The sequence below is a fragment of the Eriocheir sinensis genome, unplaced genomic scaffold (genome assembly GCF_024679095.1).
Source record: "Eriocheir sinensis breed Jianghai 21 unplaced genomic scaffold, ASM2467909v1 Scaffold85, whole genome shotgun sequence".
NCBI lineage: Eukaryota > Metazoa > Arthropoda > Malacostraca > Decapoda > Varunidae > Eriocheir > Eriocheir sinensis.
Genome location: NW_026112219.1, coordinates 341,007 through 361,314, shown reverse-complemented (window position 1 = coordinate 361,314; position 20,308 = coordinate 341,007). Strand labels below are relative to the sequence as shown.

The following is a 20,308-nucleotide window of genomic DNA, read 5'->3' as shown; positions in this document are numbered from 1 at the left end:
CGATTTCGGGCAGAAATGTAAAGTTCATAATTAGCATTAGTTTGAAGGCTCTGGTATCTTTTGTGAGCTACCTCTCTCATTGACAGCACGAGAACAAGCGTGATTAAACCAAGGCTTTTTAGCGTGAGGAGTAGAGAAAGAACGAGAATGTATGCCTCCATTCCAGAGACAATCACCTCTGTGATGCGCTGAGCACACACAGAGGGTCTCTATCCTGGAAGCAATAATCATTCCACGGGAATCGGAAAGTACATCCTCAGGTCGTCCCACCGAGCTGAAGCAAAATGCCAGAAGCATCGCCTCTTCGGTGGGTCCAGAGGATGTACAGGAGCGATAGGACAGGATGCAGAAATAAGATTGTGATCGGAGGAGCCCAACGGAGAGAACAGTTTGACAGAATAAGCAGAAGGGTTTGAGGTAAGGAAGAGGTCTAGAATGTTGGGCCGATCTCCAAGACGGTCAGGAATACGTGTAGGGTGCTGGACCAACTGCTCTAGGTCGTTGAGGATAGCAAAGTTGTAGGCTTGTTCACCAGGATGGTCAGTGAAAGAGGATGAAAGCCAAAGCTGGTGGTGAACATTGAAATCTCCTAGGATGGAGATTTCAGCGAAGGGAGAGTGGGTCAAGATGTGCTCCACTTTAGAATTCAAATAGTCAAAGAATTTTACATAGTTGGTAGAGTTAGGTGAGAGATAAACAGCACAGATGTATTTAGTAATAGAATGACAGTGAAGTCTTAACCAGATGGTGGAAAATTCAGAAGAGTCAAGGTCGGGCACGAGAGCAGTGATGTCGTTGCACGGAGGCGCAACATCCAGCTTTGGATTGAAATTTAGGATAGAGATAGTAGGAGGGAACAGAGTAGAGATTGCTGTCAGTAGCCTCAGAAACCTGTGTTTCGGTAAGGAAGAGAAGGTGAGGTTTAGAGGAGGAGAGATGTTCCACAGAATGAAAATTAGAGGGAAGACCGCGAATGTTGCAGAAATTGAGAAGAAAGAGGTTCGAGGAGTTATCAAGACACCTCTCGGTTCGGCAGCCAGAAGGGAGTCCTCCTGGGAATTTGTGGTCCCTCAGGCGGGGACTCCGAGGCATTGCTTAATTGAGCCATTTTGAATTTTGAATTTTGGAAAAAGGTGTATATGTTATGTGAATGTAGTGTGGTGTGGATAAAGAGAGGATCTGTCTTTAGAGAGCATGCTGAACTACTCTCCGGTGTTGGTGAGACAATAGGGAAACGGTTAGTGAGGACATGGGAAGGGTCTTTGGAGGGCTTCAGCTCCCTTCTCACCTCCCATATATACCTCACCGGGAGTGGCTTGCGCCCGTTCGGTAGGTGTCTTCCTACCTACTCCAGCTTTGCTCGAATTCTAGCTTGAATGCATTGTGCCCTTGGACGGAGATCAGAGCTCACTAAGACCCCTAAATCCCTCTCGCATCCAGACCTGCTTATGAGAGTGTCATTTAAGCAATAGTTATATGAGGGGTTGTTCCTACCTACACTCAAAATACTGCACTTCCCTACATTGAACTCCATCTGCCATTTATCTGCCCAGTCATACAATCTGTTGAGTTCACCCTGGAGAATACTAGCGTCCTGATCCGACTTAATTACTATACCGATCTTGGTATCATCTGCAAACTTACTGACATCACTACTAATTCCTGTATCCTAAGTCATTGATATAAATAATAAACAAAAGTGGACCTAATACCGAACCTTGTGGGACCCCACTCGTAACACATCCCCAGTCAGATCTTTTACCATTGATTTGCACTCTTTGCTTCCTATTGCTAAGCCACACCTTGACCCAGTTCAAAACTTTACCCTCTACTCCGTGAGCCTGTAATTTAAGCAACAGTCGTTGGTGAGGAACTTTGTCAAACGCTTTACTAAAATCTAGATAGATTACATCATAATTTTCATCTCTGTCTACCGCCTCAAATACTTTATTGTAGAAGGACAAGAGATTGGTGAGGCATGACCTACCTTTCGTGAACCCATGCTGCGAGTCGTGAATTAAGCTATGTTTCTCTAGATACTCCTGAATGTTCCTAGCTATTATGGACTCCGGCATCTTGCCTATAACCAATGTTAAGCTAATTGGGCGATAGTTTGAAGCAACTGACCTGTCCCCCTTTTTGAAAATCGGCGTCACATTAGCTACTTTCCATAGGCTCGGCACATAGCCAGTATTTACCGACATCTTAAAGATGTTGGTTATTGGGTCACTGAGTACATCACCTAATTCCTTTAATACCCTCGGAAATATCCCGTCAGGACCTGGCGACTTGTTCTTCTTAAGCTTATCTATCTCATCCTGAACTACTTGCCTGGTAATGATTATATCCCTCAATTTATCGCCATCCCCGCCCTCGTACACCTGAACCCTTTCCGGAATAGTCATTCGATCCTCTTGTGTGAATACTGAAAGGAAGTAGTCGTTCAACAATGTGCTCATATTTTTGTAATTTTCTACTAGCTCCCCTGTGTATGTTTTCAGCAGTCCAATTTTCTCCCATGTTTTTGTTCTATATATCTGAAAGAAGCCCTTCTGATTACTTTTCACCTCATTTGCTACCTAAACTAATACAAGATAATTTTCTCAAGCAGACAGTAACTGTGCCCACCAGGGGTAACAACATTATAGACTTGGTCTTAAATAACACCGAGAATATGATCAGCGAGCTAGATGTTGGGGGAGAATTAGGTGGCAGTGATCACAGGGAAATTAGATTTAAATTAGACTGGGCGGTGACCCATGAACTCAACCCTGTGTTGGTGCCTGACTTTAGAAGAGCTGATTATGAGGGGCTCAGAATGAAGACACCTTGAGGAGGTAAATTGGGGAACCCTAGGGCTGGATGAGGGCCAGATCTCGGGGCTGGAACCAGAAAGAAGGGGGAACCATGTAGAAATGACCTACAATAATTTAGTTAGAGTAATTGCAGAGGGTCAGAGACAGCATATCCCTTACCAATCATGTAGGAAGGAAAATAACGACCCCAAATGGATGACCCGCAGACTCAAGCATGAGATAGGCTTGAATATAGGAATTTATAGGAAAATAAAGAATGGAGAAATTCACCTCAGGGGTAGGTATGTTGAGCTAGCCAGGTCGGTGAAGAAGAACACCTGCCTAGCAAAAAGAAATTATGAGATTAGGGTAGCCAACGAGGCCAAGAGCGATCCCAAGGGCTTCTTCAAACTGTACAGAACGAAAACAAGGGACAGAATTGGACCGTTGAAAACAAGCACGGGCGAGCTCGTTGAGAATGGAGAAGATTTGAGTCAAATGATGAATGACTATTTCCTCTCAGTTTTCACGCAGGAAAATCTGACAACCATTCCGGAGAGAGTTCAGGTATATGAGGGCGAAGGGAACGACAAGTTGAGGGATGTGATCATCACTAGGCAAGTAGTCCAGGATGAGATTGGTAGGTTGAAGAAAAACAAATCGCTGGGCCCAGACGAAGTATTCCCAAGGGTTCTGAAAGAGTGCAAGGAAGTCCTTAGTGGCCCTCTTACCAATATCTTTAAGATGTTGGTATATTCTGGATATGTGCCCAATCAATGTAAAGTAGCTAATGTGATGCCGATTTTCAAAAAGTGAGACAAGTCAGCCACCTCAAATTATCGCCCAATTAGCTTAACATCAGTTGTAGGAAAGATGTTGGAGTCAATTATAGCCGGGAGAATTCGGGACCATCTAGAAAAGCATAATTTAATTCATGATTCACAGCATGGGTTCACAAAGGGTAGGTCTTGCCTTACTAACCTGTTGTCCTTCTACACTAAAGTAATCGAGGCGGTTGACCAAGATGAAAACTGTGACATATTATATCTAGATTTCAGTAAAGCGTTCGATAAAGTCCCTCATCACCGGCTATTACTAAAATTACAGGCTCACGGCGGTGGCCGAAGTGATAGTGTACTGGACCCACATTCGCCGCGTGATGGACGACGCGGGTTCGAATCCTCACGCTACCACTCGGATTTTTCGGTCACCGCCGAGTGGCTTAAAACTACCCATATGCTGTCCTGAAGACCACCCATCAACCCAGACTCTAGAGGAAGCCGTCCAAGTGAATCAAGTACGAGTTCCGGGGGGCAGCATGAGCCAATGCAAGATGGCGCCACTATAAACACTCGCCTGCACCAGAATGGGCTGGGCCGACCATCAGGCCCCACCTGGAAGAAGCCTTGGGCCGACCATCAGGCCCCACCAGGAAGATGCCTACCGGCGCAATAGGCAACAACGTAAAAAAAAAAATAGATGGGAAAGTTTTGAACTGGATCAGGGCGTGGCTTAGTGGTAGGAAGCAAAGAGTGCAAATCAATGGTAAAAAATCTGAATGGGGCAGTGTTACAAGTGGAGTCCCTGAAGGGTTGGTGCTGGGTCCTCTGCTTTTTATTATTTACATCAATGACTTGGACACAGTAGTTAGTAGTGATGTCAGTAAGTTCGCAGATGATACCAAGATCGGTAGAGTAATCCAATCAGACAGGGACGCTACCGTTCTCCAGGATGAGCTTGACAGACTATATGATTGGGCGGGGAAGTGGCAGATGGAATTCAATATCGGGAAGTGTAGTATTCTGAGTGTAGGTAGGAATAACCCCTCACACAATTACTCCTTAAATGACACTCCTCTAAGCAGGTCTGGGCGTGAGAGAGACTTAGGAGCCCTAGTGAGAGCTGACCTCCGTCCTAGGGCTCAATGCATTCAGGCTAAAAATCGGGCCAACAGAGTACTGGGTTTCATCTCAAGGAGCGTAAGCGATAGGAGCAGTGAAGTCATCCTCAAACTTTACTTAGCACTAGTTAGACCTCATCTCGATTTTGCAGTTCAGTTCTGGTCCCCCTACTATAGAATGGATATCAAGATGTTAGAATCTGTACAGAGGAGGATGACAAAGATGATTCAGGGGGTGAGAAACTTGCCTTATGAAGACAGGCTGAAGCAGTTAAATCTACACTCGCTAGAAAGGCGAAGGTTGCGAGGAGACTTGATCGAAGTCTATAAATGGATGAAGGGCTTTAATTAGGGGGATGTCAATAAGATTTTGATAGTAAAAGAGCCAGGTAGGACGCGTGGCAATGGTTTTAAGTTAGACAAATTCAGATTCAACAAAGACATAGGCAAGAACTGGTTCACTAATAGAGTGGTGGACGAATGGAACAGGCTTGGGAGCCATGTTGTGGGTGCCAATACCATAGATACATTCAAGAAGAGGTTAGAGAAAGCCATGGATGGTGAGGTAAGGTGGGGTTGAGTGTACATGAGCTGCCTTGTATAGGCCAACCGACCTCTTGCAAACTCCTTACGTTCTTATGTTCTTATGTACACGTGAAAGAAGATAAACCCAACTTATCTTCACCTGGCTGGGGAATCGAATCCCGGTCCTTCTGGTTGTGAGCCAGATGAGCTACTGGGCTGTGTTTGTGTGTGTGTGTGTGTGTGTGTGTGTGTGTGTGTGTGTGTAATTCACCTGTGGCCTGATCATGAGCTGGGTTTGTCATTGGCAGCAAATACCTTACTGACCCGAATAAGCTCATAATAATCAATCTCTGTCAGGACCTTCACACATCACTCACCCCATCCTCCTTGCTCAAGAGGGGACAGTAACTGCTCCTCTGTCAGTGGAAAAATCCAGGGTCTGACCAGGACTTAACCTCCTGCCAGACCATGAAACTTGGCTGCCCAGAGCTCTACCACTGAGCTACTGGAGTGGTAGTGTGTGTGTGTGTATATATATATATATATATATATATATATATATATATATATATATATATATATAAATATATATATATATATATATATATATTTACCTAGTTGTATTAATCTAGTTGTGATATACAGGTAATGAGCTACACTCGTGTGGTCCTGTCTCTGAGTCTCAGTTCATCAAATTTCACTTTAAACTTGTTTATTTTTCTGGATTGAACAACATCTTTGTCTAAGCTGTTCCACTGGTCGATTTATCTATTGTGGAGGCTATATTTCTTTACATCTTTCAAGCATCTTGTCTTTCTCAGCTTCCTTTCATGTCCTCTGGTTGCTTTCTCATCTCATACAAACAGATCCTCTCTATCGATATGTGTGTGTAATTCACCACGTCCTGATCACATGTTGGACTCAGAATCACCAGCAGGTACCCTCCCGACATGAGCAAGTGCTCTTTATCATCGATCTATGGGTACTGCCAGGATCTCACAGTGTGTGTATGTGTGTGTGTGTGTGTGTGTGTGTGTGTGTGTGTGTGTGTGTGTGTTAGAGTATCGTCAGTGTCAAGGGGATACATTTATCCATCAGACTGTTAACAATCTATCAGGTCCATGTACATATAAGGAGGGTCACACTCCTTCCCTAATAAAATGCTTCTCTCACCGGCCAGCTTGGCGAGTTGCACCACGATGCTGCCCACAGCTCCAGCTGCCCCATTCACCAAAACAGTCTCGCCTACTTTGGGCTTCATTACCTCTATAAAGGCTAAGTAGGCGGTGTTTCTGCCAGAGAAAAATCAATTACTACAAGTAGATTTCCAATTAAATATTGCCATGGCATAAAAACCTGTATTTGAGGTGGACATATATCAGAACAGTTCATCCCAGTGCAAAGGCTTTCCTCACCCTGGCATTCCCAGGATGCCCAGAGCAGTGCTCCTGGGTAGCTTTCCAAAATCAGGCAGTCGCTGCACGTTTTTGGTGGAATCCCTCAGGTCAGCAGCGGTGAGGTGTGAATGTGTCCTCCAACCCATGGAGACCAGCATGTACGACCCCACAGGCCACTCGGAATTCTTGCTCTCCGTTACTCTGAAATGCAGCATATTGATATTAAAAGCTGCACAATTGAATTGCAAAACTGTAATATTTTTTATCACTAATATCTTCACACATAAACCTTCAGTCTGGTGGACATGCTTTACGTTGTGTGTCTAGACTCTAGACTCTAGAGCAGTGTTCTTCAACCTTTTTTAAGTTCATGCACTCTCCTGAGAGCTTTGAGAAATTCATGTACCCTAGCTCCTACGACAATTAATTACCCAAAAATTACAGGAATATTTCACATTTTCTTTAAGTTTTAAAACCAAAAAAATAAATAAAAGTATTAGGTCTATTTTTAAAATAAAAAAATATGAACTTGGTCCTAAATAATTGTTCTATAGGTGCTAAATGTACAATACAACAACATAATTAATGTGTATACATTTTGTATATATGTATATATTCTTAAATGTATACTATATGATTTTTTCAATTGGTTGAAAAATGCGGAATTGGAATATCACATTATAAATACAAGTATGAAATATCAAATTAAGGTATTGTATTCTGTGGCTGGGTTGCTGCTGCATTGTTCCAACAATCTTAACAAAGAGAAGCTTTATTTTACTTTCCAGTTTCCCTCTTATAAAAAAATCCACATCTAGTAACTGGTTTTGTTTTTTTGTTTTAACATCTTTCAGATCAGAGAAGCCTTTTTCTGCCAGATATGTCGTTGGCATCTGCACTAAATAATTCATGGCCATTCATGCAAGGTCTAGATAGTCTGAAATTCCTAAAAATGAGCACCAAAAATTACCAAAATAGAATTTATGGAATGACTTCAGTGCAAAATCACACTTTTAGCAAAGTATAGTTGTTGATGATTCCAAAAGATTATGTACTTAGGAGAGTCGAGTCAGGCCAAGTTGCCAGTTGCAGGTTATAGGGTAAGGTGGGGTAAGATGCCGCCCTGGGCTGAAAGGCCCCCCTTTGGTTTTGTCTTTCTTTCTTTCTTTTCTCAACCAGTCACATGATCAAGTAGGCAACGCCAACTCATCTGTGCTCACAGGAACTACTGGAGTAAACAGTGGACAGTTGCTCTCGCCACAAGGGGACATTTCTTCTTTTTGACTAATTTTTTGGAATTTTTCAGTGATTTTAATGATACCTAATTAACGACAAAGAACTTTAGAGTTAGCCTGATGGCTATGGATAGTTGCTCTAAGATGTCTAGACCATATTGCATGTGATTACCTATACTCTGTCTACTTACTTGTAGGAAGGATGGTGACATTTTGTGTATATATGAGTTGCCAGGGTAAGAGGCCCCCTGTGCCTTTGGGGTAAGTTGCCCACAGGGAGGCCTTTTACCCCACATGTGGGCCTTTTACCGCATTATCAGCAAATTGGCAAATGGCCTTTTTTTTGTGTGGGGAACTATTTGCTAATAGTAGACCTACAGAAAAATAGGTTCAATGTCGGGGTTGTAGAAATTGGCCACATGCAGAATGCACAACTGGAGTAGGCCTAGATCTGTACGTATGTCAAAACTGCGAGTCTGATTAGGCATTACAGTATTCCTATAAATAGAATTTGTTTAAGTTTTTGAAAGGCATCCATAAGTGAACACTTTTGAGTTTGAGACTATGAGGAAGTTGGTGTTTTTAACTGTTTCAGATATCAATATTCAACAGAAAGGACATATTTTATCAAATTAATTGAATATTTAGTTCCATATATTTTTCATGAAAGTAGATGTTCCTTTTATTACAAAAATTCAGAAGAAAGGGAAGCTAGTCTAATTTTACTTGTCTAAAAGAAATGGATACCTTTTAGAAAATTAATTAATTGTTTAGTTTTACATTCTGTTCATTAGGAGACACAAATTTGATTGTGTTCCTATATTTCACATCAAGAGAGATTTATAGGGTGTAGTTTTCAAAAAGGGAATACATATATTTTTATGTGAAAAACTATTTTCCTTATGTTTCTGTGAGTTTTATTATTGTAAGCCAGAGTGGGGTAAAAGGCCTACCCAGTGGGCGTTTTACCCCACATGCAGGGTAAGAAGCCCCCTTTATTATTTTTTTAAAATTGTCATTATAATATAGTGTAAATCATAATGAATGCATATAATATATACCTTAGCCTAAGCTTTCAACATAACTTTTTTTAAAAATTTTATTGCAAAAAATGTGGCTACAACAGATAATCTCTCTTAAGGGGGGCAACTTACCCCACCTTACCCTATCTCTAATCATCAATTATTAATTTAATATGGGATAGTTATGGTGTAATACAAAAATTAATATGGGTAAAATACATGTAGTTCATTCACCTGCTAATGTTTTAAAATATTCAGAGAGAAAGTTAAGAAGACTCAAGCGAAATGGGGAAAATTGTGTGAAGTATCAAATCATGATTATCAATCACTCAGTGGGGCATATGCTGGAGGGCCACGTCACATAGCCTACCCTACAACAACAACTTCGGGGGTCCCTCTGGGCAAGTCTCCATGCAGGCCCCTTTCTCATCCTGAGTATACCTCCTGGCACAATCTATCTACTTGCTCAAGTCATGAACTCTGGCCGTCTCCTTGGTCTCCTCCACTCAGGATTGTCTCCTACAGAGACAACCCAATGAGCAGGGTCAGCTTCTGGGTAGCACGCCACATGCCTGTATACCCAGAGTTGTTGATGACAGACCATGCGAGTAATAAATGTCAAATCAGTTTCAGGGACTAGTCACCAGCTTGACACAAAGTCATTCCAGTGATATCCCATGATTCTGTGTAGACACTTATTACTAAAGGCATCAATCTGCCTCTCCTAGTCCCTATTTAGTGTCCATGTCTCACAGCCATAGCGTAAGACAGAGACAGGGAGACAAGTGACACAAGTGACTTGAAGACTTTGATCTTTGCCCTTCTACAAAGGTATCGACAACGCCATATCCTAGTGTAGTGCGGCAACGGCCTGATGAGCGAGCCTCCCATAACCCATCTAGCGAATGGGGTACCTCTTTGGCCGACTCGGTAAGGAGTGGCTCTCCCGTCACGCTAGTCGCGGGTTCAATGTACTTTTTGTGATTGATTTCTCGTGTGTTTCGATACACGCAGAGGACGTGTGGGACCGAGAGAGTAATAGAAAAAGAGAATAGAAAATCTCTTCATTAAACTGGTGGCATACGGTGGGCATCCTCTCCTGCGATTCTGTTGAGTTTCCCGAAGGGGTATAACAGATAGTGATGGCTCATGCTCTCTGATTGATAGAAAACGGGAGTGTTAGAGATATGTCTATACGGACGGGGACATTGTGAAATAGTGCACCAAAATGGGTCACTGTCTAAGGGCCGGTCTTACAGTCCTTTCGGGAGCGGCAAAACGAAAACGCGCACCAGGTTCGTTGGCTGGCGTACGAGAGCCAGGCGCCCGTCTTACACTCAAAGATTTACGCTCCCCAACGAGACCCGCACCGAACCTAAATCGTTGGCAATGTTGGTATAACTGGTCGGGCGAGGTTGGCAAGCGTGAGCGTGAAAACATAAACAGTCACGTGATTTCTCGGCGCGTACCATGAGCTGTGCAGCGGCCACAGTTGTTTTTCTTGAGAAAAATCATGTTTTCAGGATTACCTTGTCTCCAGGTCGAGTTGTGGGCATGCCTCAAAGCTGTGTGTGGCCTCTGTGTTTGTCCGCCTCACTTGTCCTTGAGTCTGTGGTGGGTAATGATAATAATGACAGGGCCAGTGTGATATTCCTGCTACTCACAGTTTATCTTCCCAGAGTTTTCCTAGGTCTCAACACACAATTTTTTCTTTTTCCGTCGGGGATATACCCCATTGGAGGAAGGCGGAGCATGCCGCGCAACCCCCCAGACGGCTGGTAGAAAGATACCCAATTCTTTCAAGGAGGAGGCCCAACAACGGGGCTGAGGGTGTCGGAAAGAGCCCACCTTTCCACCCCCATGGCACAGGATAGGTCTCGAACCCATACGCTAGGCACCCTGCCGAAGCGCAAGGCCGAGACTCTACCACGGGACCCCCCACACATAAATTAATCTATATAGGGGGGAAAGCCGTGTAGTGCGGCGACGGCCTGATGAGCGAGCCTCCTATAACCCATTCAGCGAATGGGGTACCTCTTTGGCCGACTCAGTAAGGAGTGGCTCTGGTCGCGGGGTCAATCCCAGGCAGCCGGGGAATACCCTCTCCTTGTTGTGATTAATTTCTCGTGTGTTTCGATACACGCAGAGGATGTGTGGGACCGAGAGAGTAATATAAAAATAGAATAGAAAATCTCTTTATTAAACTAGTGCTGAACGAGTCCACAACATCGTGGGCGAAGCCAATATACCGAAGACTTCCTAGCGGGACCCACCATCGTTCTGAACTAACTATACTACTTAAACTGTTCATTGCCTTTGAACTTTGCAAAGTCCAGAAGGCTGAGGATTGCTGGTTCCTGGTTTCAGAGATGCGATCCTTGCCAGAGGGTGTGGCAAGGAGATTGATCACATCGTTGTTAGTACTCAATGGAAGGTCCCCCAGAACTGTAGGGTTTTCCGGAGTGCTGAGTTCTTTGAGACTGAGCACAGACTTGTTGTTGCAAAACTGAGGATATGCATCAGGTCCCAGAAATTCTCAAGATGAAACCCTCTGGGGTTCCATTTTGAGATCCAGGTCTCAGTCTCAGATCAACTTGAAGTGCTTGGTACTTTGGAGGACCTTGGAAAGTTGTGGGATACCTTTAAACGTGAAACGTTCCAACATAAGAAAATAGAATGAGAGGCCAGAAGAGAGGTTACTTTCGGGTGGAGAGGTGACTTGATATTCTCCTCTTGAAAGAGTTAAGTCGCAGGCAGGAGGAAATACAAAAGAAGGAAGGCTGTTCCAGAGTTTACTAGCAGAAGGGATAAAAGACTGAAGATACTTGTTAACTCCCGGCCTCGGCTAAACAAGTAATATAACACACACACACACACACACACACACACACACACACACACTCTATATATATATATAAATATATATATATATATATATATATATATATATATATATATATATATATATATATATATATATATATATATATTATTTAGTCATTGCTTTTGTCATAGAATTTGTGGCCCTTATGCTACAGTGAATTAAATTAGTTTTAATGTAGCAATAAGTTCCTCCCCCCAAAAAAAGTAGCTTAATGTTATCTAATACATTACTGTGGCTCAACACTTGACAAATAATTTTTCAACCCCCTATATATAAAAAACTATGCATTTGCGACGCATTTCATGTTTACCACCGCATTCCTCGCAGTCTCAATGGCCCCCTAGCCAATTTTGGTTGTGAGGGGTGAGTATGGGCAAACACTAGAATAATACCGAATTACAATATGGAGGACTGGCTGGGATGGGAAAAATTAGTAAACCAGAGACTAGCCTACAATGTCTGCCTAATAAAGTAATACTCGTAAGTAAAGTGGGGAGGATGCGATATTGCTGCGCGTTGCAACGGTGCTTATTTCCGCCTCCTTGACTCACAGTTGTGGATGTTTTACTGATGCATGACTGTACCACTGTTGCATTCCCACAGCTTGGTCCCTGATATCAAGCAAATATCTGTTATGAACACATGGAGAACTGATATTAAGTCACTCTACAGCCTGCTCACGAGCTGGACTCGACATCACCAGCAAAATACCTTCCCGGTTGGAATAAGCTCATTATAGTCGATCTCTGGGTACTACTATAGTTCCATTCAGCTATAAATTCAATTTAGGCATGGCCCGCTCGGGGAGTTCCCTGGCTATGGCGCTGCCAAATCTTATTTAATGTATACAGAATATCTGACACACATTTTTAAATGGAACATAGATGACAGATGAGGGAGAGAGTGATGTATTGGGGGTGATGCAGCAGCGCTGTGAAAAGAGGCTCGGGGCCCCACCCAAACTGACTTCATATATGTGTCGGATTATAGGCCCCCCACCCCCCATCCGTGCTCAAGGGGGGATGGCAACCATTTTTCAGCGGAAACATTTCTGCCTGAGCGGGGCTCGAACCTTAGCCTGCTAGGCCGGAGCCTGACAGGGCAGACTCCAATGAGTTATGAGGGTTGTGTGTGTGTGTGTGTGTGTGTGTGTGTGTGTGTGTGTGTGTGTGTGTGTCCACGGCATGACCACGTACTGGCCTCTTGATCGCTAGTAAGTACCCTCCCGGTCAGGGTCCAGAAGCTCCCGGTGAGAGCAAGTTCATTAGCCGATCTTGGGGTACTGCTAAGACCTTGTGTGTGTGTGTGTGTGTGTGTGTGTGTGTGTGTGTGTGTGTGTGTGTGTGTCAAGGGAAGCCTCCTAAGCATTTTTAGGCACCCATGTAATTATCTCCGTGGTGTTTGGTTGGCACGCTTATCTAGGAATCCACGGGCCTGAGTTCTAATCCCGGCCTGGGCAGTTGGTGCGCACCCACCCAGCTGTTCATTTTTCCTTTTGGGCTGGTCGGTAAGTGGGCACTTGAGGAAACCTGGTGAAGATAAACTGGTGACCCGGATGTTGGTCTTGCCGTGTGTCCCGGGGAAATGTGTTCTTCTCCGTCACAGGCTCAAGGGCCAATAAGACGGAAATGAGCACTTTTAGTGTGTAAGGATTGTTAGAGATTATTGAATTTTCCACGTTTCGTTCACTTTCATTGGTCTTCAACTGATTGTAGTTATTATTAGGGTGGTCGTTAATACACTCCCACACGTACATACTCCCCCCCTCCCCAACACATGCATACTGACTCACCTGGCCAGTTGCTCCCCCACCACGGTGGTATTGAGGGGGATGGTCCGCAGTAAATACCGCATGTAGGGGTCCACGCTCAGGCTCTCCGCCACCACCAATACGTCTGCCGAATACAGACAGATAAACCGACTTATCATTAGCAGCAAAGTGGTTGCTGAAAGTGAGGATAAATGGGAAGAAATGAGTGTCGTTGGAGAGGACTTGTTTCGAAACACTATACAACGGGTTCTTCAGAGTTTAGGTCGCGACCCAGAACTTGGCAACTGTCAAGGTCCTGCCACTGTTCACCACTCACTAAGTTGTCATATCCAATAGGCATACATATCTGATTCGGAAGGCACACCCTGTGTGCAGTGTTGTCAAAAGACTTAAGAGGAAAATGAGCTACCCTTAATTGTGTCGCATAATGCATGTAGACCATTACTAAGTCTTGATAGTAGGATGCAGGGATTTCAAAATACGGCTCGCACAATAGAACTGATGCATTGCCACTTCACAAATGTTGCTAAAGTCCAGAAGGCGGAGGCACACATCTATATGTGCTGTCAGGAAGTTTGCAAATGGGTCGTGAGAGTTATTTTCAAAGTAAAGCTGCCGCAGCAGAAAGAAATTGGAGAACTGCTCTACTACCATAGGGCGCATGAAATTTCCTTACGAGCTCTATATCACGTTTGATTTACTGTTTATTTGCTGTACTTTATGACTTGTTGCGTCACCATAGTAGAATTTATGTAGTCTAAGTAATTCAGTCATTCATCCAGTCACTCATAAAATTAATCAGTACTCTATATGGCATCATCGCGAACAGGCATACAAGTGCTCAAGTTCGTACGTGTCTGTGTTTGGAACTTGAGATTAGGTCACATATACCCATCTTTGTTAGAGATAGTAGTACGAAAATGGGATTGCCATAAATAACTGTGCTCCGTAGATTTTTTTTTTTTTTTTTACAACAAAGGAGGCAGCTAAAGGGCACACACACAAAAGAAAACAATAATAAAAAAAGCCTGCTACTCGCTGCTCCTAAAAAAGAAACAAAGGAGGTGTCCAAAAGCAAGGTCAAATACGGGAGGAGAGATGTCCTGATACCCTCCTCTTGAAAGAGTTCAAGTCGTAGGCAGGAGGAAATACAGATGAAGGAAGATTGTTCCAGAGTTTACCAGCGTGAGGGATGAAAGAGTGAAGATGCTGGTTAACTCTTGCATAAGGGGTTTGGACAGTATAGGGATGAGCATGAGTAGAAAGTCGTGTGCAGCGGGGCCGCGGGAGGGGGGGAGGCATGCAGTTAGCAAGTTCAGAAGAGCAGTCAGCGTGGAAATATCGATAGAAAATAGAAAGAGAGGCAACATTACGGCGGAATTTAAGAGGTAGAAGACTATCAGTATGAGGAGGAGAGCTGATGAGACGAAGAGCCTTAGCCTCCACTCTGTCCAGAAGAGCTGTGTGAGTGGAACCCCCCCACACATGAGATGCATACTCCATACGAGGGCGGACAAGGCCCCTGTATATGGATAGCAACTGTGCGTGGGAGAAGAACTGGCGGAGACGGTACAGAACGTCCAGCCTCGAGGAAGAGTTGTAATTAGAACCTGTGATTACTCACCCCTGGTCACCACTGCACTGTGTTTAAGTAAGGATACTCACCTCCATCCGCACAGGGCGGCAGAGTCTCCTCCACACAGGTGAAGTCCTCTCGGGTGGGCTCCCCTGTGGGCCGCCGCAGCAGCTGCCAGACCTTGGCCGTCACCATGATTGTTCTTGATCGTGGAACACTGACGCTAAAAAAGTGGGACGGGGGTGTATATTGTAAGATATAACCTGGTAAATCACTAGACACAAATCAATATTTTTTTAAGAACTTGGAAAGTGTGATTATTTAGGTAAGACAATTTATACACATGCAAAAGTAAAGGGGTGAGTGTCGCCGTCTGTATAACATTACCAGACAAAAAGTCCTCTGGAGATGTGATCGCAGGTACAGGCAGACTGAATAAATATCATATCGTATGTCTGTATGTATGCGATCATATCTCGTCTTTTTGGGCGGGGCTTGGCGTTTGTAGGACTTTCTGGGTTACCAAGTACCGACATTTATTCTAGATATATTTTCACCAGAAGACGAAACAGACACAGTCGATGCATGTGCAAAGTTAAATCACTAGAATGGTCACTTATCACTAGAAGCCTGATTTCACTTCCCTTCACATCATATTAACAGACGGCGAGCAGAAATTGTGGCTCCTAGGTGTGCAAGAGAATGGGTTTGTTTTTAAGGTATCATGCAAGGTGACCAATTGTTTTTTCTATGCTATATTTTCATACAAATTTATTTTAATCGTATGGATGAAATAATATAATGCTTTGCCTCACAGCACTTTTAGAGACGCCAAGGAGAGGTGTTACATTTCCGCCTCCTTCACGCAGTTGGACCCCGTGACCACGTTGGAATAATCCGTTCGACATTTATAATAACTAGCACATTCTAGTTTATGGAAATATTCAGTATGTTCTTTTCAGCATGATTAATCTTCCAGGAAAAATGAAAGAAGTATGTTGGGCGAGATAATATAGGCACATTTTATATTTTGCTATATTTTATATTCATTTTATAGTAGGCTTTATATTTTACGGCAGAATTTTGATGGTGAAAGACAGCCAAGATGATCGGAGATGGACACGTATTGGACAATAGCCAGGACAGGCCTCAACTTTATGAACGACGTCCTTTCCTTTTCTAACCGTCTAATTTTATCTGCGTTGTATGTTAAATGAACTGGCCAATCCTTGGGGAAGATGCAGATAAGTATGTAGATCAGGGCTCGTCAGTGGGTTGCAACTCAGCACTGACTCACTGCTTTCAGCCACCAAATTAATAAATACTGGATGGGAAGAGTCACACACAGCCACGAAAAGGTTGTGCGGGTAATGCATAATTCCCACCTGCGTTGCACACGAAAAGTTTGATTACCAGTTATTGCCTCAGGGTCATATGCCTCCATGGATGGAACTGGTTATAACCTGATACGCCTTGTTTCATCTTCACGAAACATTAACTACAAGTTTTACAGCATCACCATCATCACCTCCATCACCTCCATCATTGTCAGACATTGTCCATTAACTGCAGGACAAATTCCTTTCTTAACATTTTCCACAACTTCCTGTGTGATGCATAATTCTTTATGCTTTGACAGAGGTTTTAATCTTATCTCTCCACCTGATTCTCTGGCTGCTTTGATTTTTTTTTTGACAGCGAGGCCATCCTTCCCTCTTCCCTCTGCCCTGAGAATCCATACCACAGGCCTGTCCTCCCGCCCGTTAGGCCTCTTTACCTGAGGAGACCCTTCATTGTTATGTGGGCATTGTCATGGCCCATACCGCTTCAGATCTCGCGATGTGTGGTGAAAACACCACGTATTCAGCTTCTAAGGCCTAACGTCTTGACCTTCTCGTGATGTGTGTGTGTGTGTGTGTGTGTGTGTGTGTGTGTGTGTGTGTGTGCTCGCACACAGGCGCGCGGGCGCTTGCCTGTGCATGGTTATGTAGGGAGGGGGAGGTGAATTTATCAAATCAATATCGTTTAATTTTTTATTGTTATTCATTATTATTATTATTATTATTATTATTATTATTATTATTATTATTATTATTGTTATTTTTTTTTTTTTACGTTTGCGCCTATGGCACAGGTAGGCTTTGATGGTAGGGCCTGATGGTCGGCCCCATCCCATTGTGGCGCAGGCAAGTTTTTATAGTGGCCATCTTGCATTGGCTCATGCTGCCTCCCGAAGCTCATCATTGATCCTAGAATCTCGAGTCCGGGTTGATAGGTGGTCTTTTGGACAGCATATGGATAGTCTTAGGCCACTCGGCGGTGACTGAAAAATCCCACCTTGTGGCACCGGGCGGGGGGCGAACCTGCGTCGTCTTGAACGAGGAGCCGTCATGCTATCCACCCAGCCACCGCCTCCCCAGAGTAAATATTATTATGAATTTGTTTCCAAAATTCATATTTTGTTACATATCAAATCTCTTTACACGTGATTTTCATGTGTGAAGAGGCAAGTGGCACAGACAAACTTGACAATGAAAGCAACTCTGATAAGGAACGCAGATAATTAATATCTGCTAGATATAACTGTCGCCCCACCGTTGCCAGGAGGTTTTAAGAGACCTTGGTTGAGTCATGAGTAGTCGTCTCACACACTATCGTCTCCCCCTGTCCTCGCCCGCGCTCCTTGCCCATACTAACACGCGGGATGGCCATACTCTGGCTTCTAACTGTTGCCTGCTGCTTCTGCTCCTTTTCAACTGTTTGGATAGCACAGGAATCACCCCTCTCTACCATCACCGGATAATTATATGGGACACTGACTATTTCCTCATTGTCGGCCTTCCAAATTTAGCATGCTGTTGCCGTATCTTTTTATTCTACTACTACTACTACTACTACTACCATTACTTCTACTACTACTACTACTACTACTACTTTTACTACTACTACCATTACTTCTACTACTATTACAACTGCTACTACCATTACCACTACTACTATTACTGGTACTACTACTACTACTTTTGCTACTATTACTACTTTTACTACTACTACTACTACTATTGATACTACTACTACTACTACTACTACTACTACTACTACTACTACTACTACTACTACCACCACCACCACTACTACTACTACTACTACTACATACCATCTCTAACTAACAAATTGGGAGCATCACCTCGTCTACTTTTTAATTTCATAGTTCTCTTCCTATTAATCACCATATACAAGTCTGATTAGTAAAACATTCACGTAACAAGGAAAAAGTATTACGTATAGACTTGTGGAACTACCTGAAACTCACCTCTGACAGCGCTGCGATGTAACCTGTGTGTGGTGGTCTCTTGGCGGTGTGGCTGCGGTGCCGGTGCTCCTCCTCTTGCCTGTCTTATACCTGCCTGCCCACGTCTAGGCCGTCTTACCCGAAACTGCCAACTCGCTCTGCCGCTGAGATTATTTTCCAGAAGGCGACTTTAAACTGTCAGTGGCACGAAAAAAATACGCCTGTCAATGCAACGCCATAAACTCTTTTTTGCAATAATAAACATGAGGGTTTCATACGTGACAACAGTCATAAGAAAAGTTTAGCTTTGATTATATGGCTCTTTTCGGAAACTTCTTGAGGTTGAACTTGTGTTTAACCATGACGGGCGTTCATGGAGGAGTGAGTGCGCGAGTTCCATATGAATGAACGTAGCTGCAAGAAGCGAGATACTCCCCCCCCCTCCCGACACGCTACGGATGACGGGACAGCAAGCAGGTAAGGCAGGGGGAAAGGTGGAGGGGTCGGAGGAGGGGTAAGGTATAGGGGGGGATCATCAGGCGCAGAGGGGAGCCGTCGCCCTCTCAAAGTAAGGCTTGTATTGCATTAGTATATGGATTGAGAGTGTATGGTGAGAGCATTGTGAGTCGGCGAGTAGGTTGTAGATGGGGAGCGAACCAGGGAGGGGAGAGGTTGGGGGTGGGATCATTAAGTACAGTGCATCTAGCTCTGGTCTTAAGCTACAAGGCTGTACTGCTGTGTGTACTGAGTGGAATAACGAGAGGGACGATAGATGGTGGCACGGTGGCGCAGCAGGGAGGGGACGGGATAAGGTGTCATCAGGTACTCGTAAGGGATGAGGACGTATGGCAAGGGTATTACGAGCAGGCTTTGTGGCAAGATGGGGCATGCAGGGAAGGGAGAGAGTATATACATTACAGAGCCGTGGCCAAGTTGCAGAGCTCTAGGGCCGCACGTAAGGGTTAAGGGGATGGCAGGGGCGTTAACTTGATGGCAAGGCAAGGCGGCAGGGAGGAGGATAAAGGGTATTGTGGGAGAGCAGTAGAGCTGTGGCCTTTTCAAAGTTGCAAGGTTTTAATTTTTAAGCAGGGGATGAGAGCGCTCGGTGCCGGCAAGGTGACTATAGATGAGGCGTGTTGAGAGCGTAGGGTGCAGTGGGGATATCAGGTACAAGGTAGAGTGGGGCCTTCTTAAATATGTTTGTTGTGGTCTAAGGATACTGATCAAGGGATATTACGTGTATGGGAGGTGGTAAGGCATGGCAGCAGGGATGGTAGGGAAGGACACAGAAGGGGATTATCAAGTAAAGCACAATTCCGTGGCCTCCTTAAAGTTGCTGCAAGGGTATAATGCTGCACGTGGAGACGAAAGCGTGTGTAGGGGGTGTAACGTGCTGGATAGGTGGCAAGTTGGGGCGATTAGACCAAGTGCATGGCGGAGGCTGGCTTGGTTATGAAGGGTGCGTTTTATGTCATGGCAGCACTGTTTATTTTTCCACGTCGACTTTTATGGATTATAAGGCGACTCTGGTATATTGTATTACGCTCAGGAAGCCATATTTGTCTCCTGAGCGTGGCGTCGTTATTGCTGGAAATCAATAGGTAAGCTTTGCGCGTAATCTTGCAAATCACGCTCCTATTGGAATCCTTGTTTCAACACAGACAGCACTTTGGGTACACACACACACACACACACACACACACACACACACACACACACACACACACGTGTACACACATTCACATTTGTATGAATAAGTTCAGGACTTTACGAGCTGACGAATTAGGTAATGAAAGGTAACATTTTTACAGAATTGCTGTAATCCATTACATAGTCGTATTTTATTTATTAGAATTGTTCTTTTTTTTTTTTTGTAAAATATAGATAATGTTTACTTTAAAAAATCGTAAT

The 20,308-nt window shown here is 43.9% G+C and overlaps 1 protein-coding gene across 1 annotated transcript in view; it reads right to left on the bottom strand.

Moving 5' to 3' along the window:
* Positions 1 to 18,583, bottom strand: part of LOC126994692 (prostaglandin reductase 1-like) — a 37,966-nt gene extending 19,383 nt beyond the window's left edge. The window contains exons 1-5 of the mRNA XM_050853990.1: positions 18,419 to 18,583; positions 15,195 to 15,328; positions 13,551 to 13,653; positions 6,636 to 6,818; positions 6,394 to 6,512 (exon numbers count right to left, since the gene is read on the bottom strand). Coding sequence (XP_050709947.1) covers positions 6,394 to 6,512; positions 6,636 to 6,818; positions 13,551 to 13,653; positions 15,195 to 15,300 — 511 coding nt within the window. The 5' untranslated portion in view covers positions 15,301 to 15,328; positions 18,419 to 18,583. The remainder of the gene's footprint in view (positions 1 to 6,393; positions 6,513 to 6,635; positions 6,819 to 13,550; positions 13,654 to 15,194; positions 15,329 to 18,418) is intronic.
* Positions 18,584 to 20,308: the final 1,725 nt, after the last annotated feature.